Source organism: Ursus maritimus, unplaced genomic scaffold (genome assembly GCF_017311325.1).
Source record: "Ursus maritimus isolate PB19 unplaced genomic scaffold, ASM1731132v1 scaffold_26, whole genome shotgun sequence".
NCBI lineage: Eukaryota > Metazoa > Chordata > Mammalia > Carnivora > Ursidae > Ursus > Ursus maritimus.
In genome coordinates this window covers 9,701,194-9,722,554 of record NW_024425119.1, presented here as the reverse complement: position 1 = coordinate 9,722,554, position 21,361 = coordinate 9,701,194, and the positions used below count along the sequence as shown (strand labels likewise).

General features: G+C 36.0%; 1 protein-coding gene across 1 annotated transcript; it reads left to right on the top strand.

The window, feature by feature from the left end:
• Positions 1 to 659: 659 nt before the first annotated feature.
• On the top strand, positions 660 to 20,080 carry CLECL1 (C-type lectin like 1). The gene is given in 8 exon segments (XM_008697480.2): positions 660 to 711; positions 714 to 756; positions 758 to 993; positions 4,178 to 4,264; positions 5,824 to 5,922; positions 11,407 to 11,576; positions 17,877 to 17,989; positions 18,570 to 20,080. Coding segments are annotated over 8 exon segments (900 nt in total). The 5' UTR covers positions 660 to 674; the 3' UTR covers positions 18,685 to 20,080.
• The last annotated feature ends 1,281 nt before the right edge of the window (positions 20,081 to 21,361 follow it).

The following is a 21,361-nucleotide window of genomic DNA, read 5'->3' as shown; positions in this document are numbered from 1 at the left end:
TTCTTCTGCTTTGTTTCATCAATGATCATATCTCTATCTTTTCTTATCTGTTAGAAGTCACTTATTTTTCATTATTGTTTTAGACTTTTAAATTTTTATTCCTTTAATATAATTTTAATGGAGCTTTAGAAGAACCAGGAGATTAGAATCTATGTTTCCTATATTGCACTCAAAAGGAAAATTCTATGAACCTTATTTAAACATAAAATTTATTTTTTTTATGATGCAACCTTGAGTTATTTTGACAGAGTTTCTTTCTGTCTCTTAAATATAATTTTCCAGTTTGGAAATCCTCTGCAGAATCCATGCTTTGACTCAGTTTGACACTAATATTACAAAGCACATGAGAGAAGAAAAAAGTTTAAAGGAATTTTTACCTAGGTACAAAAAAAAAAAAAAAGGTATTACCTAAGTAAATGCAATGCATTTCAGGATGAGAAGATGCATTTCTAGCACCTCCAAAATAAAATCCCTTTTCTTTGTCCTCCCTTCTAAATTGCTATTCCACTTGGGAGAAAATGCTGAATGATCAGAGTTTCCACCAGAGAATTTATGTCTGAACTGAAACAGGAAGTGGTTTATAGAAGAAAAAAGGGGTATGATATCTTCTATGGTATTAAAAGTTAAAATTATTCCAAACTTAGAAAACTAACTGTAGAAGAAGAAACTGCTGTATGAATAGTAATTTTCTTCCATATCATGAAGTGTTCGAATATCTGTTAGCTTGCTTGGTAAGACTGAACACATTGCTTTTGTCCTATAGTCATAGAGGAAATTCACCGAATTTGGGAAAGCAGAAGAACATTGCCCATCTTGATTTATTTGACTTACCAGAAGTTTATTTGCAGAACTATGAGACTCCCTACAGAATAACATCATTTTTTGTCTTCTCTCTCTTTTTAATACGTGCAATGGCTGGAGACATAGTCTATGCTGATGTTAAAATTGATAGGACTTTCTCTTCAGAAAATTCATCCTCACTTCAGAAATCTGGTAAGTTGGCTTTAGGGGTCCTTTTAAAATTGATATTTTACTTTTATTCTCTTTTATCTCTATCCTGCATTTGCATATGTCTTACTAAAAATTGTTAGAAGACTGGATTCCAAGAAAAATTGGTTGAATGCAAGACTAAGAGTGAATGTTTTTAATGAAACAAAGTTAGCTGTAATTTTATTTTCTTCTTTTCTTTTTCAAGTTTTTATTTAAATTCCAGCTGTAATATTAGTTTCACGTGTAGAATCTGGTGATTCATCACTTACATACAACACTGTAGATGCAGCTAAGAGAGTACTATGCTAAACGAAATAAGTCAGTCAGAGAAAGACAAATACCATATGATTTCACTCATATGTGGAATTTAAAAGACAAAACAAATGAACATGGCGGAGGGGAAAAGAGAGAGGCAAACCAGAAAACAGACTCTTAGCTATAGAGAACAAACTGAGGGTTAGTGGAGGGGAGGTGGGCAGAGGGATGAGTTGAACTTTGCTTTTGATTTTCATAGCCTTTCTTCTCTTATTATTTCTTACAGTGAACACTTACACTCATACTGTGACATCTATATTTATGACCCCTTTCTTTACACCGTTATGTACCCCTCATTCAATCTGTCCTTTTAATATAATATGATAAATTCACTTACACAAAGGAAAAGAGGACTTGTCTATAATTCACATTGTTAATTATCTTTTTGAAATTTGCATATTGATAGGATAACAATATTAAACTAAACTAAGGAGACACAAAATGCTACTATTTTATTTCATGAAGTTTAGAATTAATGAATCTCTGAGTAATAGAATATTTGTGGAATATGAAGAGAAAGCAAATAGATAAAGATAACATTGTACCTTAAACACAAGCCACCTCAAAGATGATAGGTTTTCATATTCAGTGTGTTTTTTATCCTCTAAAGTATTAGGGAAATTTTCATGGTGCGTTTCTATTCTTTTCTCTAGGATAAGAGTTTTTTATATTATTAAGTTTATATAAAATGTTTATATAACTTAAGTCTCCTCATTTCATTTGCCCTTGTGGAATGAACTTAATGTTTTGTTTTTCTATATTTCCAAAGAATGTATTTCTTCTTTTATATTTTTTAATTTGCAGTTACCAAATGAATTTGAGGTGTGGTTTTCTCTGGGTGCAAAAGCATATTACTCCTTATTATTAAACATTAACTCTCTGACTTTGCCCAATAAAAACTTATCCACTTTCTTTTCTCCCTAGACTGGGTGCTTTCATTTTCTGTGAGAAGACAGAACTTAATTTGAAAAATAATGTGGACTAGAGTTGCTTTCTTATTCTCCCACCCATAAAAACTAATTTCCTAGAAGTTATGTTAGCTCACTTCAAGCAACAAAACCAGTATTTTCAATTCTGTATTCTAGGGTTTGATTTCCTTTTTGTTTACAGATAGAACTTACTTCCTTCCTGGTTTAGAGATTTGGGGATAACATGTTTAATGCTGTCTAGTCCAATCTACTAATATTAAAAAGAGAACACATAAATATATAAAGATTAAGTTACTCATGTAACTTATGTTATGTCTCATATGTCATATCATTGTAGATGGAAGGAATTATTTGATACACTGAATTGTCAAGTCCCACAGAGCCCTACATATGATATGACATGGTCCTAGTCTTCCTCTTCTAACTCCTTATGTTTTACTTATTTTTCTCTGGCTATTGTCTTCTTTGCTCCTTAAAGTTACCATATTCCTTACCACTTCAGAGCCTCATATGTCCTGAGACCCTTTCCCTAATCTCTTAATCTTCATATTCCCAGCATCTCACACAGTACCAAGTATATAGCAGGCAATCAGTAGATGCTTGGTAAGTAGATGAATGTATAAGTGGATAAATAAATAAATGGATCTCATGAGACACTCAATAGATATTACAGGTTCATTGGTTCGCTAAGATAAAACAAAGAAGTCTGTCATGATGAAATTGAGCTGATTATCAGTGAGAAAGTATGATTCCACTGGGACTATCCCAGGCTAAAATTAAGAAATTCATGCTTTTCATAAATCTTACTTTAGGGCCTAAAAGAATGACCTAATATCCCTCACATCAGTATTTTAATGAAATCTGAAATTTTATTCTGTAAGTTCTTAGGTTTGTAACCTTAGTTGTTTATATTAAAAACATGTGGTGATAGCATAACCTTCTTGGAATTGCCTTGACTGGCACAATTTGCACTGTTTTACATCATAAATGAAAATACATGGATATTTTATGTTCTGAGAATTAATAAGCTTCCATGAAAGATGTTTTATTTAACAACAGTAATAATTTGAACATAGAACAAAGTACTGTATAATAATAAACAAGCATTCAGGTTAATTGGTCTTGATGCTTAACTTTATAATTGGTTATATTTCAACATCAGTTATTCTATTACTTTCTCAGTGTATTGTGTGTATATTTGCATATATCATATATCTAGTGGAATTGATACACTGCAATTATTTTGGATTAGAGACTGTTGTTTTAACTCTCAGCCGAAGCTAATAATCCCCGCTTCTTTTTCTGATTTATTATTATCTTCTGAGTAATAAAAGGCAATGAGATGGTATGGAAAGCAAACCAGCCTCTTATTTGGTAGTCGGGAGAGCTGAAGCCTGATGTCAGCTCTGTTATCAAATAACCGTGTGATTGTGGACTTGAATATCCCCATAAATATATAGATGTTGGACAAGGTAATCCTTAAGAGTACTTTTATTTTACAATAAAAATGAATGAAATTACAGTTTGTATCACAGTAAGTAGGCACAGTACATAAGAGAGAAAAGAATGGATGCATCCAAATAGGTGGGTGTTGTCAAAAAACTTAGAGAATCTGGAGGTTCTCAGTCTTATATAAAAACGTAGGACTGTAGAGAGTAGATCATTGTAGGATTAATGCTGTGGAACATGTATGATGAACCCACAAACAAAAATTCATATCCATTCACAGTTTTATAGGTCCCCTCTTCCCAAACCAGGAAACCAAATATGTTCTGTGCATGTGTGCACATGAGAAGAGGGGGCTATGTATTTCAAAGGAAAGTAACTTAGAAGCATGATAACCAAGAAAGTTTATTCAGCTCCCTCTTACCTCTAACTATATAAGGATTTACCTGCTGGGCTTACTATCCAATTTTATCTGTCCAATCTATCCAATTTTCTAGATCCTCACCATCATGGAATTTTCCTGAAAGTCGGATGTGCAATGATCGTCATCCTCTGTGTAACAGTAATCGTGCTGAGCGTTTTGGGTAAGTAATTATCAAAATTATTCATTTATCCTGAAGTATTTGTCTCTAATGACCCGTTGTAATTGTTTTTGCTATTCAAGTGGTTCCTGAACAATACAGTACAACTTCACAAAATGTATGAAATTTGAAAAAGTTAAAATTAGAGATTTTTTCATAGAACTTCAGCATGTGATGTCATATGGATTTATTTCACTGATAAAGGAAAGAGAAGTCAAGAATTTGTTTATATTTTATGATCAAAATCACACAATGTAGTTTGATAGTGAGCTATACACAAGCTTCTCTACATTCAGATGAAAGGAAATTAAATTATGTAGTATATTTCTGTGTAAGTTTATTTGTATTAGCTACTTCTGGGCACCATCAATCTTGTATCAACAGATGAGAAATTTGCCTACAATTAATCAACTAAATTCAGCATTTAAAAGTTGTACTCCTGTACTTTGGACATAACAGCATAATCCAATATTCAGATAGCAAATATTTTAATTATTGAATAAATGCTTGGAGAAAAGTTCTTCACATATATCTATAGAACCAAGGTAATATACAGATTATATATATTCCAAGGAATTCAGGCTTCCAGATGAAACCCTAGAGCAGGACAATGCATACCTGCCTATGTCAAAGAACCCTTGTGAATGATATTGGCAATTATGAATGGCATTGGAAGTTACAAATAAATAGGCACTGTGATAGAATTCCAGAATTGGAAAGAGCTAGAAGTCCAGGTCAAGCCTCTGGTTGAGATGAACACCTAAGCCGCAGAAAAAATACATGACTAGTTTAACATAACTTATTGTCTAATTACAGTTATAAATTAGGGCAGAGGGGAGCAAAAATAATTAACATGAAAAATCTCTTCTACATATTTCTGTTATGTTAAGGTAATAGATTTGTTTGTTACTAAAATAGCAGTTTTTTAATAAAATATATTTGTTTGTTACTAACAGATTCATTACCAAAATAGATTTTAAAGATTTAACTGCCTAATACACACTATTATGAAATTGAAAGTTACCAATGGTAATTTCAGTTAAATGGCCCTCAGAAAAAAAGATACCTTCCTCATTGGAGAAAAAGTACTCTGGGCTCACCCTACTCTTCTATATGCAGCGTTTACATGCAGAATCTTGAAGGAAACAGAATTATGAACCAAACCAAAACACATAAAATCATCCCCCTGAATCAGGTGACACTGGATATAATTTAACAATATGTCACTAAACACAAACTATGCAAATGAGGCTTATAGCCACAGCTGATCATTTTGTGTTTATTAAAATAAATATGAAAACTCCAGGAAAAAAATTAGGTGACTATACCTCTGGTGCCAGATTGTATTTTTTTTCCATTTTCGCTAAAGTTGACATTAATAAAATTAATAAGAATGCAAAGGAAAGTTCAAATCTTGGAAAAATAGTGTTGTTTTCCCCTTAAGTTTTTAATTACTTAACTTACTATAGAATTTCTACATTATTTAACCTTAGAGAGTCACTAGAACCCAATGGTTTTATGCTTTTTATTTAATTAGGAAAATATGTTTCTTCTTTCATCAGTTACCCAGTTCAAATCTGCAAGACTTAATACAGTGGAAAATGAATCAAAGGAGAAATTCTGTACTGGGAAAAATAAATCTGGAGCAATCACCTCAACAGGTAACATTATTTTATCTTGTCTAATTCCTGAGTAACCATACATGGACAGTAGCATTGGTTTGACTGGAATACATTTGAAAAGAGAGATTCCTCTACCCCTATAGAGGGATGGTTTAGATCATTGTTTTCTATGGACCCATTAGAGTCCATGACAAAAATATTCAACTATCCAAGGCCAATGAGAAAAATGAGCTTATAAAGAGTTCTAGATTAATGAAAAGGTATTTCATTGAAATAATTGCATTTTATCATTTTTATTTCTATTGGGGCATGTGCAAGTGCAGAATGTAGTCAAAATATTTTCATTCTTAAAGTTCATGATTATACTGGTCTATTGTTTCCTTACCAGGTAATGTTATTACATGCAAAACAATTGTAAATGGTAATATTACGTTAATCTTTCTCTTGCTTTCTCATATTTGCACACTTTTAAAAGTCAAGAAAACAATTATTCAGCCTTTCTGCTCTCTTTTTTTCCAGTGGTTTTATTACATTTTTAGATCTGTTAATTTAATTCTTAATTCCCTATAGAAAACTGTATACCATTCTTCTTTTGAACATCCGGGTGTAATTCTATTAGAAAAACTTACCAGTCCGTAATTTAGAGTACATACAAATTCTGGGAATTCATTAAAACATTAAATTAGACTTATTTCCAAGTCCCCTTGACCGCAGTCTAAAAATTTTCTGATACAACGTATGTTCATTTTTTTTTTAACTTGTGTGACTATGAGGGCAAATTTTGTGAGATACTATCCCCAGAGCAAAGGCACTGCAGTGTACTATACCCACTACAGAGGTGGTAATAGTCATATCAAATAAACCCTTAGCTTTAAATTCTGTCAAACCTGTTTTTTTTTAAGATTTTATTTATTTATATGTCAGAGAAAGAGAGAGAGAGAGAGAGAAAGAGCACAAGCAGGGGGGGTGGCAGGCAATGGGAAAAGCAGACTCCCCGCTGAGCAAGGAGCTGTATGAGGCAGGACTGGATCCCAGGACCCTGGGATCAAGACCTGAGCTAAATGCAGACAACCTAACAGACTGAGCCACCCAGGCAACCTAAACCTGTTTTCTAATACTCATCCTATTGTTACAGATGTGTAAGCCACCGCTCCTAGAGTCCTAGATCAATTCATCAGGGAAGGATATCAATTCTAAATTTGATCTTAACAAAATAATAAAACTTGAAAATAGGTGAAGTAAAACTTAATAGATCTATTCAGCCATCATTTCTAATGCTTTGTCAACCTTCTATTTTCTTTCTAGAATCTAAATCTAGAATTTAGATGTGCAATAGGCCTTTGCTCCTCCATTTCACTTACATGGTTGTCAATTTGTGCTGAAGGCAATGTTTTCAGGTATATCTTGCAGCTTACAAATGCTCTCTCTTCCTGTGTCTATGCTACAGACTTATTCATGGAGTCTAATTTCAATGATCAGAGTTTTCTCTTTTTTAAAAAAGATATTTATTTACTTATTTATTTTAGAGAGAGCGGGAAGAGGGGGAGAGGGAGAGGGAGAGAAGCAAGTGGACTCCACCCAGAGCTGGACCCAGGGCTCGATCTCATGACCTTCAGGTCATGACCTTGAGATCATGACCTGAGCTGAAACCAGGAGTCAGAGGCTTAACCAACTGACCCACCCAGGCTCCCCCAATGATCAGAGTTTTCAGTCCTAAGGACTTATTCTCAAACAAGCTTGTTAGCTTTTGATACTCTCCTGTTATCTGATCTTTTTTTTACTTACTGTTTTATTGCTTAAAATAATTTAAAGCATTATTATTTATGATACATATGATTTTTTAAATACCTAAAGTCTTTGGTGACCAAATCTGCTGTTTGTCTTTCCTACTATGTTGCGTGTTTTTTAAAGTATTTGGTATGTTTTTATTTTAATTTGAATGATTTCAGTTGATGGAATTGCTTAAAAAAATTTAAAGATATTTTCTTGCAAAGATGATTTACATTTTCATCTGCAGGGAGGCAGTGAGGAGCTAATGATTAGATGACTTGAGGCACTTTTGAAGACCCTGGACTAATCAGTCTCACTGACTCACTCCATCACCTTTTGGTGAACCCAGGGTTTGGTCTTATGACCGTAGCACAGATATAAATCAGTAGCCTTGAGGGGAACCTTGCCTTATGAACTCACTTATGCAAACACTTCCCCTTTCCACCTCTAGCTAAGTGCCTCAATTTAGCTATTTCCCTTATTTCTTACACACTAAGCAATACTTTTTAATCTAATTCTTTTAGGATCTAATTATCTTCTAGCAAAAGTATCTTCAAAACAGAGTGTTTTCAATGGTGTGCCCTAACATTTGTATGTATTAAGGTTCTTGAGCTATAAAGATCCAGGTGGTTAATTGGTAGACTGTAGACTTTTATTGATTTATCTTGCTATACTTTAGAAATACTTTTTAAATATTCCATGATACAAAAATGGTTGGGAAGCACTGCTTCATCCTATCTAGTCAAGGTATCTACTATCAGAAATACAGAAGTGAAAATTAGTAGTTTCTTATTAAATATGTTCTTAAAAGTCCCAGTTGCATTGTTGCTGTGTCTTTAGCTATAATGATAGCATATCTTTGGCATTATTGCCTGGAAAGATTTGGATTTGGTGTATTATATCAATCTAAAGAAGAACTGTATAAGTGAGACGAGTATGTGGACTTAGTATTGAAAGCAAAAACAAAAGTCTTTTGAATACACATTGCTCACCTTATGCTTTTAGTTTTACCTGTATGTTTGTGATGTTGTTCTTTCTTCAATATCAAAGTTTCCATTTAGAATCATTTCCCATCAGCCTGAAGAACTTCCTTTAACATCCATTGTAGTGACTATTTGATAATGGATCCTTTTAGTTTTCTTTCATCTGAAAGTGTCTTAAATTTGCCATGATTTTAGAAAGATATTTTCATTGGATAGAGAATATTTTGTTGACAGTTATTTTTCCCTTAAACAATTTCTTAAAGTTTTTATTTAAATTCCAGTTAGTCAACATACAGTGTAGTATCAGTTCTGGGTGTACAATACTGTGATTCAACACTTCCATACATCACCCAGTGCTCATTACAGCAAGTGCCCTCCTTAATCCCCATCACCTACTTCACTCATTCCCCCACCCACCTCCCCTCTGGTAACCGTCAGTTTGTCCTCTATAGTTAAGCGTCTGTTTCTTAGTTCCCTTCAACAATTTGAAGACATTTTTCACTATATTCTGTCCCCCTATAATTCATGATGAGAATGAGGTCTGTTTTTTTTTAAATTATTGTATCCCTGTAAAAGGCATGCAATTTTTCTCTGCTTTCAAGATTTTTCTCTATCTTTGGTTTTAAGCAATTTATTTTTATTTTTACCTATGATTTTCTTCATATTTATCCTGATAGGGTTTGATGAGCTTCTTGAAAGTATAAATTTATAAATTAAATAATTTGGAGAAATTTTAGCTATTATCCTTTTTTTTCCCCTTATTTCTCTTTCCTCTGATTCTAGGACTTCAATTTCTTTTTTTCGCTTACATTTTTTTAAGAGCTTTTTTTAAATTATTTGTCAGATTGGGAGAGAGAGCACAAGCAGGGGGGAGCAGCAGGCAGAGGGAAAAGCAGGCTCCCCGCTGAGCAAGGAGCCCCATGTGGGACTCAATCCCAGGACCCTGGGATCAGGACCTGAGTCAGGGGCAGACACTTAACCAGCTGAGCCAGCCAGGCATCCCTTGGACTTCAATTTCATATATGTTAGATATTTTTTTTATTGCCCTGCAAATCCTTGAGAGTCTACAATTTTTCCAACTTTTTTCCCTGTTTTTTATATTGGACAATTTCAAATTCACTAACCATTGTTTTCTGCTACTTCTCTGCTTTTAAGCCAATCTAATGAAGCTTTCATGTTATGTATCCTTGATCATAAATTTCATTTCCTAATGATATTCAAAATTCTCTATTTCTTGGAAGTATCTTACCTTTTAATTGCAAGCATATTTTCTTTCACATACTTGAGCATAGTTAAAACAGCTGCTTCAGAATATTTGGTGATAATTCTAATGTCTGCATCATTTTTCTCTTGGGCTGCACTGAATCCCCTTCTCTTTTGAATTGGTCCTATTTTCCTGGTTTTTCTTATGTTAAATGATTTGAGATTGTGCCCTGGACATTGTGAAAGTGATGTTAAGAATTCTACGGATTCTGTTGTACTTCTCCAAGCAATGTTGATTTTTCCTATTTTAGCAGGGACTTGGTATAGTTGGACTCAAATTTTAATTTCTATCTTTTGGGCAGCAGCTCTAATCTCAAACCAGTTCTTTAATCCTTAGCTGGAATGTAGCTTTCACATGCATCAGCCAGGAACTCGGAAAAATGTTAGACCTAGAACTTGGTGCACGTCCTTTACATTTTCTCATTTATGGGGTTCATCCTTCATTTTTAGCATCTGTGGTTGCCCCAAACTCTGTTCTCTGGTATTTTAGGCTAGAAAGATTGCAGATTGGCCCCTGAAATTTTATTCACTCTACATGACACCAGCATTGTCCTGTCTTAAGGTAAAATTTGTAAAAATGAGAAACTTTTGCCTTGTTGTACCTATTTCAAGTGTCACTTCCCCTCCAAAATCTGCCTGCTTTTGTTCACAGTTCAGTGGCTTCAGGTCATTGTGTGTGTATAAGTATGTGTGTGTTTTTAAAGGGTATTTATTTGAGGGGCCGTAAAGTTTTGGTGTATCTAGGATGCCTATGTGTCATCATCTAGATCAACTGGTAAATATTATAAATTAAAACTACCTATTACAAGCACATTTTTGGATGTCAAGATCCTTTTGTGTATGGAAGTATCAATCTATCTTGAGTTTGGGGGACCACATATTACACAAATTTTGCCAAAGAAAAATTATTCCAGTGTAATAAATGTCCGGTTCATTGGTGGATCACTAATTGAAACCTCTAATTTCTACTTTTCCTTTAAAATTTTTCTCTCTCTGAGACTTGGACGTTCAGTGTTTGATCCTAGTGCCTGGGACATTGTTTTGCTGATTGAGAACATGATGTATTTTTAAGTGAATGAATTAAACAGAAAAAGAAAGGAAGAAAGAATGAATATATGCGTGGTGGCAAGTCTGTTCATCCTTATTTTTTCCAAATCCACTTGGAGAAAACCACATACTTTTGTCAAAAAAAGGCTTTAGACAGGGGTGCCTGGGTGGCTCAGTCAGTTAAGCATCTGCTTTCAGCTCAGGTCATGATCCCAGGGTCCTGGGATGGAGCCCTGCGTCTGGCTCCCTGCTTGGCAGGGGAGTCTGCTTCTCCCTCTCCCTCTGCCCATGCTCATGTGCTCACTTGCTCTCTCTCTTTCTCTCTCTCAAATAAATAAATAAATAAAATCTAGAAAAAGAGACTTTAGACCATAACAAATTTTGAGAGGCCTTCATCAGTATATGATATTAGGGATACAGCTCTGGGTTTCTTTTATTTACTTATCCTTGTTCCTTCCAGTTTCTTTCAATTTTTCCAGTGCTCATAAATCATGCCCCTCTAAAGACTGGAAGCTACATGGGGGAAAATGTTACTGGGTTGCTGAAGATAAGAAATCTTGGGATGAAAGCAAAAATGACTGTGTCATGAAAAATTCACATCTCATGGTGATTCAAGACATCATTGATATGGTGAGATATGAAAGTTATAGCATCCTTCACATTTTCAATGCAGTCATTGTGCTACATATTTGAAAATCTATTTTTTTAAAGATTTATTTATTTATTTATTTATTTGTCTGAGAGAGAGCACGAGCAGGGGGAGCAGCAGGCAGAGGGGGAAGCAAGCTCCCTGCTGAGCAAGGAGCCCAGTGCAGGACTGGATCCCAGGACCCTGGGATCATGACCTGAGCCAAAGCAGACACTTAATTAACTGAGCCACCCAGGCATCCCATATATTTGAAAATTTCTATGAAATAAATTTTAAACCTCATTGCTATTAACTACACAATTGTTGGTTGAATGAATCATTGAATTACAGAATTATTTTGGACTTTTATTGGGGGGGCTATGGATTGAAGGAATACATTTGGTACTGCACACCGACGTTCTTCTCCACAAGAGATCCCCACTGCTTACTAGATTCCACTGTAAAATGTAAGACAGTAAATATCTTACCTCATCTCTCATGTTTATTGCAATGTTCCCAAAGGCTAAAATGAAGATGAAATTGAGAAAAAGGAAATACAGAATAGTCCTCATTAACATTTCATTCTCCCTGGAGCAGAATACTTTGCTAACTCTGGTTTAATTTAAATTGAAGTTTTACTACATTAATGTTGGTAACTAAACCTTTAATTAATAAGGCCAATAGAGATGTTAATTAGCAAGCCTCAAATAAGGGTCCTCAGCATGAGGATTAGTATACTGGAATGACAAGTTATGTCAAAGATTCCGTTTCTGAAAACCAAATGACCAGCAGTGCTTTACAACCCTGGTTGAGTCGTACGTAGGCATCTGGAGGAAAGGCACGGCTGTTGAAACTTCTGAAGAGAAAAAAAGTCTCCAGAGTTTCACAGGAATCCACCACAAGAAAAACAAAAACAGAAGTAAACTAACTTCTCGCTGTAACCAATGTAACCCCAAATCTCAAACTGTAAGGCTAGCAGATGCCGTTCAAAATGATTCAAATATGAGCCAAATCCAGGATAGATTAAGAGCTGAAAAGAGATCTGTTTTCTTCCCCAAAAGGTCAATTTTAGGACAAGAAAGGGGAAGCAAGTATCAATTGGAAAGTTTCTCATGAGAATGCTCTGAAAGGGAAAAATAATAAATCATTGCTCGGGAAATCATGCAATGAAAGATTTCACTCAGAAACTCATCTATTTCCTGTTCACCATTAAAGGGAAGGATGCTGAAATGCAGAAAAGACATGTCTTTTAGGCAATGGATAAACCAGACTAGGGAGACCAGTAGACTGAGACAACATTTTTTTAAATATTTTAACCCTACCCCCCACCCACCTCCCCTCCAACAACCCTCAGTTTGTTAGAAAGTTTCCTCTTCCTGTTTAGATGACCTCTTTCACATTATTCCTAAGCGAAAGAATGGGCCAGATGCAATTGTTATCTTTCATGGATAAAAAAGAATCAGAAAGGAATCAGCTTAAGATTTATGCATACATATTTCTGTTTCCAAACTTTTCCAAAAAAAGACAAGTAAAAGTCAGATAAAATATATATTATGGAAGAATAATTACTCCAAGAAACATAAAATAATTTTCTAGCAAATACTTTTCCAGCTCTCAAATAAGTTAAGAATAAAATGGAAAAAAAAGGAACTATTAGTCCTAAAATTCCCATGTGTCATCATATGGAAAGAAAGAAGAAAGAAAGAAAGAAAGAAAGAAAGAAAGAAAGAAAGAAAGAAAGAAAGAAAGAAAGAAAGAAAGAAAGAAAGAGAAAGAAAGAAAGAAAGAAAGAAAGAAAGAAAGAAAGAAAGAAGAAAGAAAGAGAAAGAAAAGAAAGAAAGAAAGAAAGAAAGAAAGAAAGAAAGAAAGAAAGAAAGAAAGAAGAAAGAAAGAGAAAGAAAAGAAAGAAAGAAAGAAAGAAAGAAAGAAAGAAAGAAAGAAAGAAAAAGAAAAAGAAGGAGAAAGAGGAGGAAGAAGGGGAGGAAGAAGAAGAAAAGTAAGAAAAAGAAGTATTTAAACAAAAAACAGGAAAAAAAAACCAACAAGGAGTTTTATAGCTTTCACTCTGTGATGCAAAGATCTTGAAGAAATGTTACTAGAACTTTTAATTGAGAAAGAGCCGAGTTAACTTTAAATTCCCAACTTGTTTCAAATCCATTGGAGAGTTAAGTTTGCAAGGCCAAAAATCTGTGTTGAAACAGGTACCAGTGGAAGAGAAGACACACCCTCACTTACTTAGAACACACAAATCCGACACCAGACATCAGAAAGAAGAACTCTGTCCGAGTAATTGAAAAATGAGTTAAGTCTGAGTGTAAGTGGGTAAAACAGTGTGAAGCTCCTGGGCTCTGCAGAAATTGGGGAATTCTACAATCCCTTGAAGGCTATTTTTTCTGTGAACACCACTGATTCTCAAGATTGGAAAGAACCATTAAAAAGTGTCTATTGTGGTGCAGACCTGGGAGAAGAAAACAGCAATGATGCAGAAGTGGCAAGGAATTCCATCTAGATCCTTGTCCCCTAGCTGCTCTCTGCGCTGTGGAACAACAGCTTTCATGTGTGTGTTGGTGAGAAGGACAGGTACCCTGAGGGCACTGGTGAAACATCACTGCAGGTGGGAAAGAGGGTTAGGGACAAAAGATACTCCTGTGGGAGGGGCGACAATGCACCGAGGGACCACAGCTACCATCCGGGGAGGGGCGGCAGAAGGGGGAAAGCCACTTGGAGAAGACACAGAGCTGAGTGGCTGCCTCACGCTGAGGCATAATCAGAACAAACAAGACCACTGCCTCCGCTGCCTTTCACTGTCACGCTAACTGGTTTCAAATAAGAATTCAAGAAGAACGCTGCTGGGAGAGGGACAGGGACGGGGGCAGGGGGAGGGGGCGGGAAGCAGAAGGTGCGGAGAGGTCTTCTCTAAGGCGTGGTGCAACAGGGAACCCAAACGCTCAGGTCAAGGAGACGTTTCTCTGGCAACCAACCAAACAAAAACCACGAAACACAAGATATCATTACAGGAATTTGAAACCTGTGGCGCACTGAGGGTAACCAGAGTTATAATAAATGGCAAACTCACCCCCATAATGATTAACTTAAACCCCACATGAAAGACCCAGGAGAAGGAACTCTATGTTCATTTCTAGCCACAAAACTAGCTAACCCAGTCACTACAGTCTAGACAGCTTTCAACAATCAAGTACGAGGTATAAAAAAAAAAAAGGAGGAGGAGGAGGGGGAGGGGGAGGAGGAGAAGGAGAAAGAGAAGGAAGAAGAAGAAGAAGAAGAAGAAGAAGAAGAAGAAGAAGAAGAAGAAGAAGAAGAAGAAGAAGAAGAAGAAGAAGAAGAGGAAGAAGAAGAAACAAGACACTCCCAAGAACAAGGAGGAGTATTGCATAATGATAAAGGGGTCGTGTGATCTGCCAGGCCGGCCATAACAAAGTACCACAAATTTAATGACTTAAGCAACAGAGATTAATTTCTCCGCGTTCTGAAGGCTGCAAGTCCAAGATCAAGGTATTGACTGGTTTTGTTTCTCACGATGACTCTCTCCTTGGCTTTCAGCTGGCCACCTTTTTACTGTGTCTTCACATGGTCTTTCCTCTGTGTATGTGCATCTGTGTCTCTCTGTGTGCCCAAATTTTTCTTATAAAGACACCAATCAGATTGAATTAAGACCCACTCTAATAGCCCTACATCAGCTTAATGACCTCTTTAAAGGCTCTGACTTCGAGTGCAGTCATATTTTGAAGTACTGGGCGTTAAGACTGAAACATATGAATTTTGGAGAGACACAATTCAGACCATAATATTCCACCCTCTGGCCCCTGAATCTCATAACAGGGGTCAATTATATATGTATATGCAACAAGGTCAACACTGATAGAACTAAAAAGGGAAATGGAGAAATTCACAATTATGGTTGGAGTTGTCAGCACTCCTCTTTGAGTAACTGATAAAGCAAGTCCAAAACATAAATAAATAAATAACCTGAACAATACCAATTCGACCTAATTAATCTTATAGAAAACTGTATCCAACAAAAGCAGGGTACACATTTTTTTTTCAATACACCCAGATCTTTCATGAAGACAGACCATGTTTGAAGACCTAATAAACTTTAAAAAAATTAAAATACAGATATTATACAAAACATGTCTCAGACCATAACAAAATTAAACTGTTAATTAGGAACAGAGTAATATTTGGAAAATTCCCAAATATTTGAAAATTAAACAACACACTTCTAAATAACATATGGATAAAAGAAGAAGTGATCAGAGGAAAATTTTAAAACTATACTCTGAATTGAATGAAAACAATATTTTAGGGGCGCCTGGGTGGCACAGCGGTTAAGCATCTGCCTTCAGCTCAGGGCGTGATCCCGGCGTTACAGGATCGAGCCCCACATCGGGCTCCTCCGCTATGAGCCTGCTTCTTCCTCTCCCACTCCCCCTGCTTGTGTTCCTTCTCTCGCTGGCTGTCTCTGTCAAATAAATAAATAAAATCTTTAAAAAAAAAAGAAAACAATATTTTAACGTCAAAAGTCACAGGTTTCAGCTTAAACGTAGCTTAGAGGGAAACTTACAGCATTAAGCGCTTACATTTGAAAAGAAGATAATCAATCATCTAACCTTCTCTTTAAAAAAAATAAAAGACTAGAAAAAGAGCAAACTAGACCCAAAGCAAGCGGAAGAAATGGAAGATGTGCATTACTAAATGTCAAGTCTTACAATAAAGCAAAATTAGTTAATATGGTGTAAAATTAGCAGAAGAGAGATATGTAGATCAGTGAAACTGAATAGAGATACCAGAAATAAGCCTATCAAAATTTAGTCAACTGATTTGTTGGCCATAGTGCTAAGATAATTCTATGGAAAAACACTATTCTTTCTCTTGTATGCCTAATGACTATTTATTTCCCTACAAATAGTTATGACATACAGCGTATGAGTTTGGCTGCAGATGACGGAGGACCAAAATCACTGTAGCTTAAGCAAGGTCGATGTGTGCTTTGTTTATTGAATCTAAAACATTTCTAATTATAAGATGTAACATCAGTATACTTAAAAGCATTAGCACAATTAAAAAGTGAAAAGAAAGTTCCCAATTAAACTGCTACAAGCCATAGATTGTTTGATGTTTCCAATTTCAAAGTGTTAAAATAGGGGGAAGTCGGTCTATTCATATATGCAATAGGTCATGGCACTCACACTGTAGTCCATACAGCTATGGATTTCTGGTCTCATTAGTAGGGTGCTGTCTGTGTCTACCTATTTCCAGTTGATTCACCACCACGTCCACGTTCTAGCCGTCAGAAAAGAGGGAAATGCTGAATGGAAGGATAAAGCCCTACCTTTTAAATGTTTGATTAGAATTTCAGTATCACTTCCATTCTAATCCATTAGTCAGAAATTAGGTCAGTCACATTGTCACACTTAGCCGAAAGGGAGCCTGAGAAACGTAGCCTTCGTTACTTCTGGGCATATATATATGGCTCAGGAGTTATATTACTATAGAAAAAGAGATATTAAGAACCTATGAACAGTATGTCTCACATTAGCTCAGATATTGCTTTCTTTCTTTACTTTTCCCTGTATATTCCCCGCTTTCTATATATTATTTCGTACTCGTATTTAACAATACCCACTAACATTTATAAAATGAGAATTTATTATGTGCCAGGCAGTGTATAATAATATTATTTAATAGCAAAACAATAGTAGCTCTTTGAAATAGGTACTGTTATAATCTGAGTTGCAGAGATTGGGGAAAACAAAAGTAAAAATATTTAAGAGATGCACAGTAGGAAATCGTAGAGTTGGGACTCAAATTTGGAAGTTAGACTTCACAGCCTTAGTATTTCCTGCAACCGTACATAATTCTATCTTACTGTCACCACGCTGAGCTACAGTAGTTTGTCCCTCTGCTCTCATCTGTTAGAAAAATGTGAAGTAAGGGCACGTGGGTGGCTCAGTTGGTTAAGCATCTGCCTTCGGCTCAGGTCATGATCCTAGAGTCCTGGGATCCAGCTCCATGTGGGGCTCCCTGATTAGTGGGGAGTCTGCTTCCTCTTCCTCTGCCTCTCCCCCTTGTTCGTGCTTGCACGTTCTCTCTCTCTCTCTTAAATAAATAAATAAAATCTTTTAATAATAAGAAAAAAAAATGTGATGTATGTCTTACCTGTCCATTCCCTGCTTCTAGCACAGGGCCAAGCATACAGAAGGTTCACTAGAGACATTTCTTTTTTTTGTATCTGTAAGAATCAGTCAGTTGTTTCTTATAACATTTCCTATTCTCTTTAGAGTTTCCTGTGGAGGTACCTAAATACTTCAGTGTTTTACTGGATTGGCTTAAGAATTCCACCTGGAAAGGAATCATGGGCCTGGGTAGACAACAACCCTTTCGACCCCCATCTGTGAGTTCATTGTATTTTAGCTTTCTTGCAGTTTTAATCCCATATTGTGTGACAAGAAAGAGGTGTCTGATGTTGTTGGAAACAGGTATAAATTTCCTGACCAACTCATATAATCTGATAAATACATGTATAGAATGGTCTACTTGGAAAGTTGAGGAAAAAAAGAAATCTCACTCCACCCACTCAGAAGATTTAGGTGTGATATGGGGCTTGCCAATAGTGCCTTTTTATTTTATCATCTTATTTAAGAGGTAAATTGACAAGTGTAAAATTTCTTATAAGAGCCCAAGTTTAGTTTACAAAATATAAATTTCCACTCGTTTCAATAATTTTTAAATGAGCAAACCAGAGGTGCCCTTTTAACATCATCCATATACATCTCTGACTAATCATCGTTAGCTATTAACTTCTCTTGAGAAATACAACTGAGGGTGGGAAGAATTACTGTACCCATCATACTGTGTATTAAGTTGTTTTCATGCTCACATTTTTATTTTAAAAATTAGAAAGTATTTTCTGAGGCCCTCTTCAGCCTCCGGACATATGCTAATGTAAAGATAAGCATTTTCTTTCTTTATAGGTTTTCAATAGAAGAAAAACCGATAACCCGGAGCGTGAAATGTGCCCAGGTGTCTCCTAGTAAGGTAGTCAGAAAAAAGTGTGAGCAAAATGATCACTGGATTTGTCAACTGTAATCCACGCTGCTGAAAATCAGTCTCCGTTTCTCTGACTGAAAGATGCCACGTGAAGTTTGACGTCAGACTGAATCAAAGTCCAGAGGGCTGTGTGTGTGTGTGTGTGTGTGTGTGTGTGTGTGCACGCGCGCGCGTCTTCATTCAAATGGGTATAGTATTATTTCTCAGAGATGTAGGAAGAAAATAGAGAAAATGAAACGTCATAGAAACTGAGTAGATAGAACGAATATTTTTTTCATCTGAATTATCAATTACCAATGACTCTCATTTTGCCTGTATTTTTGGAACTTCAGTCTTTATCTTCTCTAGATCTTGCCTCTACAATAGCCTTACCTAATCTCTTAGCTTCTTACAGCTTCAATGACCACATACAAAGCAATTCATATCAGATTTATAACTCTGGCCCAGTCCTTCCCTGATCACCAGACCCACATATCCCAGTGCTTTTTTAACATATCAAATCTAAAATCTCAAAGGCATTTCAAACTCAATGTATAAAAATAATTCATTAAATGTCCTCACAAAAGGAACAACCTTCCAGAACTCGGCATTTCAGTCAATGGCACACCACACAAGAAATTATGCAACCTATAAACCAGCTGTCTCGTCACCACCCTCTCTCTGGCCCACACTTCCGGGCTGCTCTTCACTCTGCCTCTCACAAAACCAAGTCTTGTCATCTTTTTTACCAAATATCTCTCAAATCTGACCTCTTCTCTTCATCGCTTTCACAATCTTAATAGCAAAGAATTAAAATGTTAAATAAGTGCCATAACAGGGTCTTCCTGTCTACTCCTAACCCATTTCAATTATTCTCTGACATGTAACCTAGGTGATATTTAAAAAATACGTATACTGACAACACAACCCTTCTTTTGAAAACACTTCAACATCTTTCTTAAAATAATACCAAACTCCATAACACAGATTAGAAATCCCTTGTCAGGTCTAATTCTTGCTTACTTAGTCAGTGTCTGTCTACACAAAACTTAGCCATACTCCCAGCACCACAGCCACATTAAACCAAACTTATCCAAACTCCCAGCACCACAACCCCATTAGAGTAACTTCAGGAACTCACAGAATTTCACCACACTGCATTACAGACATTTTTCCTGAACTGGAATTCTCTTTTCTCTCTTCTCCATCAAGTGAACTCTCAAACATTATAGATAAGCTGAATTTTTAAGGATCCTTCCTTGAACTCCATGACAAGTTCGAATATCCCAACATTATAGTCCCCTCCCCAGCACTTAGCACATTTTTCGTCTTACATATATCAGTCTTTGAGTGAAAATTTGTATAATGCCTCCACCCTTGCCTGACTGTAAATTACATAAGATTTCAATATCTATTTTTGTATTTCCAGTGCACATAATAAAATACTCAAAAGGTTGTTTACTCTATTAAGTTTTCTCTCAGTGATCACAGAAGTAAAATACTGATGTGTGTTTGGGGAGATGGGCTGCAAAAGATACAGAGACTCAAGACAATGGAGGCTCAGTTGGTAGGTCATTGAGTGCCAGGGGAAAACTGAAGAATTTTTCTGCATGGGTGACTGACACCTAAAGAGAATCCTATAAATGCCAAGGGAGTTTATATGAAGGGTAAATGCTTCAGAGACAAAATGTTTGGTGATGTTTATGCTCACCTTTTTATGGTGATCATATCCTTACAAGCTTTCTTGCACATCATATCATAACATGACAAACTAAATTGTGTATGTTGAGTTGAACAGTGTATATAAACTGATGGGTAAAGCATTTGTATTATGGCATGTTGGCACTACATTCCAGAAAAAAAAAAGTTTTATTTTATGAGCACGGTAGTACTTATAAAACTATAAGAATATTGATTAGCCTTATTTTCAGACTAAACTACTTGAAAACTCACAATATTTCAAGGAACAATAATCATCAAGGACTTGCTGTGTACAGTGGATAGACACAAAAATACCTAACACTTGGGGCACCTGGGTGGCTCAATCGGTTAAGTGTCTGCATTGGGCTCAGGTCATGATCCCGGGGTCCTAGGATCGAACCCCTCATTGGACTCCCTACTCAAGAGGAGTCTGCTTCTCCCTCTGCCCCTCCCCTGCTCCTCCTCCTCTCTCTCTCTTTCTCTCAAATAAATAAATAATTTTAAAAAATACCTAACACTTTGTGCTGCAAGTTGTCTACAAAGGTCTTGGAATTCAGACACTGCTGATGACTCCGCAGTTACTCTGGTTTGCATTCCTTCACTAAAGGGCATGGGGTGGGGGTGTTTCCTGCTCACGTGATTCTAGGGTACAATCTAGCAAATGATTCTGTGGTGGTCCTAGAATAATTCTTTTGGTAATCTTGCTTCAGATATTTTGGAAATGACCCCTTCTTATTTTCTTTCTCCTCTCAAATTTGGAAATCCATTTTTTTTTTTTACATATATATCCGGGAGCTCTTGGATTATAGTCTTCGGGAGATAGAAGCTACTGGCATCCACATGCCTAGCTGTAGGTCTTCCCAGGGAGAAGTCTTGGATGGATGAAGAAAGGAGACAGACCTGTGAGGCACACCTAAGCCACAACTTCATTCATCGTTTGACCTCCTTATGCCCCTACTCGGATCGGTATAATACAATGTTGGTTTGGGACTCCTGAAATTAGTGTCCATTCAGAGCCACTCCCCAGCAACTCCTC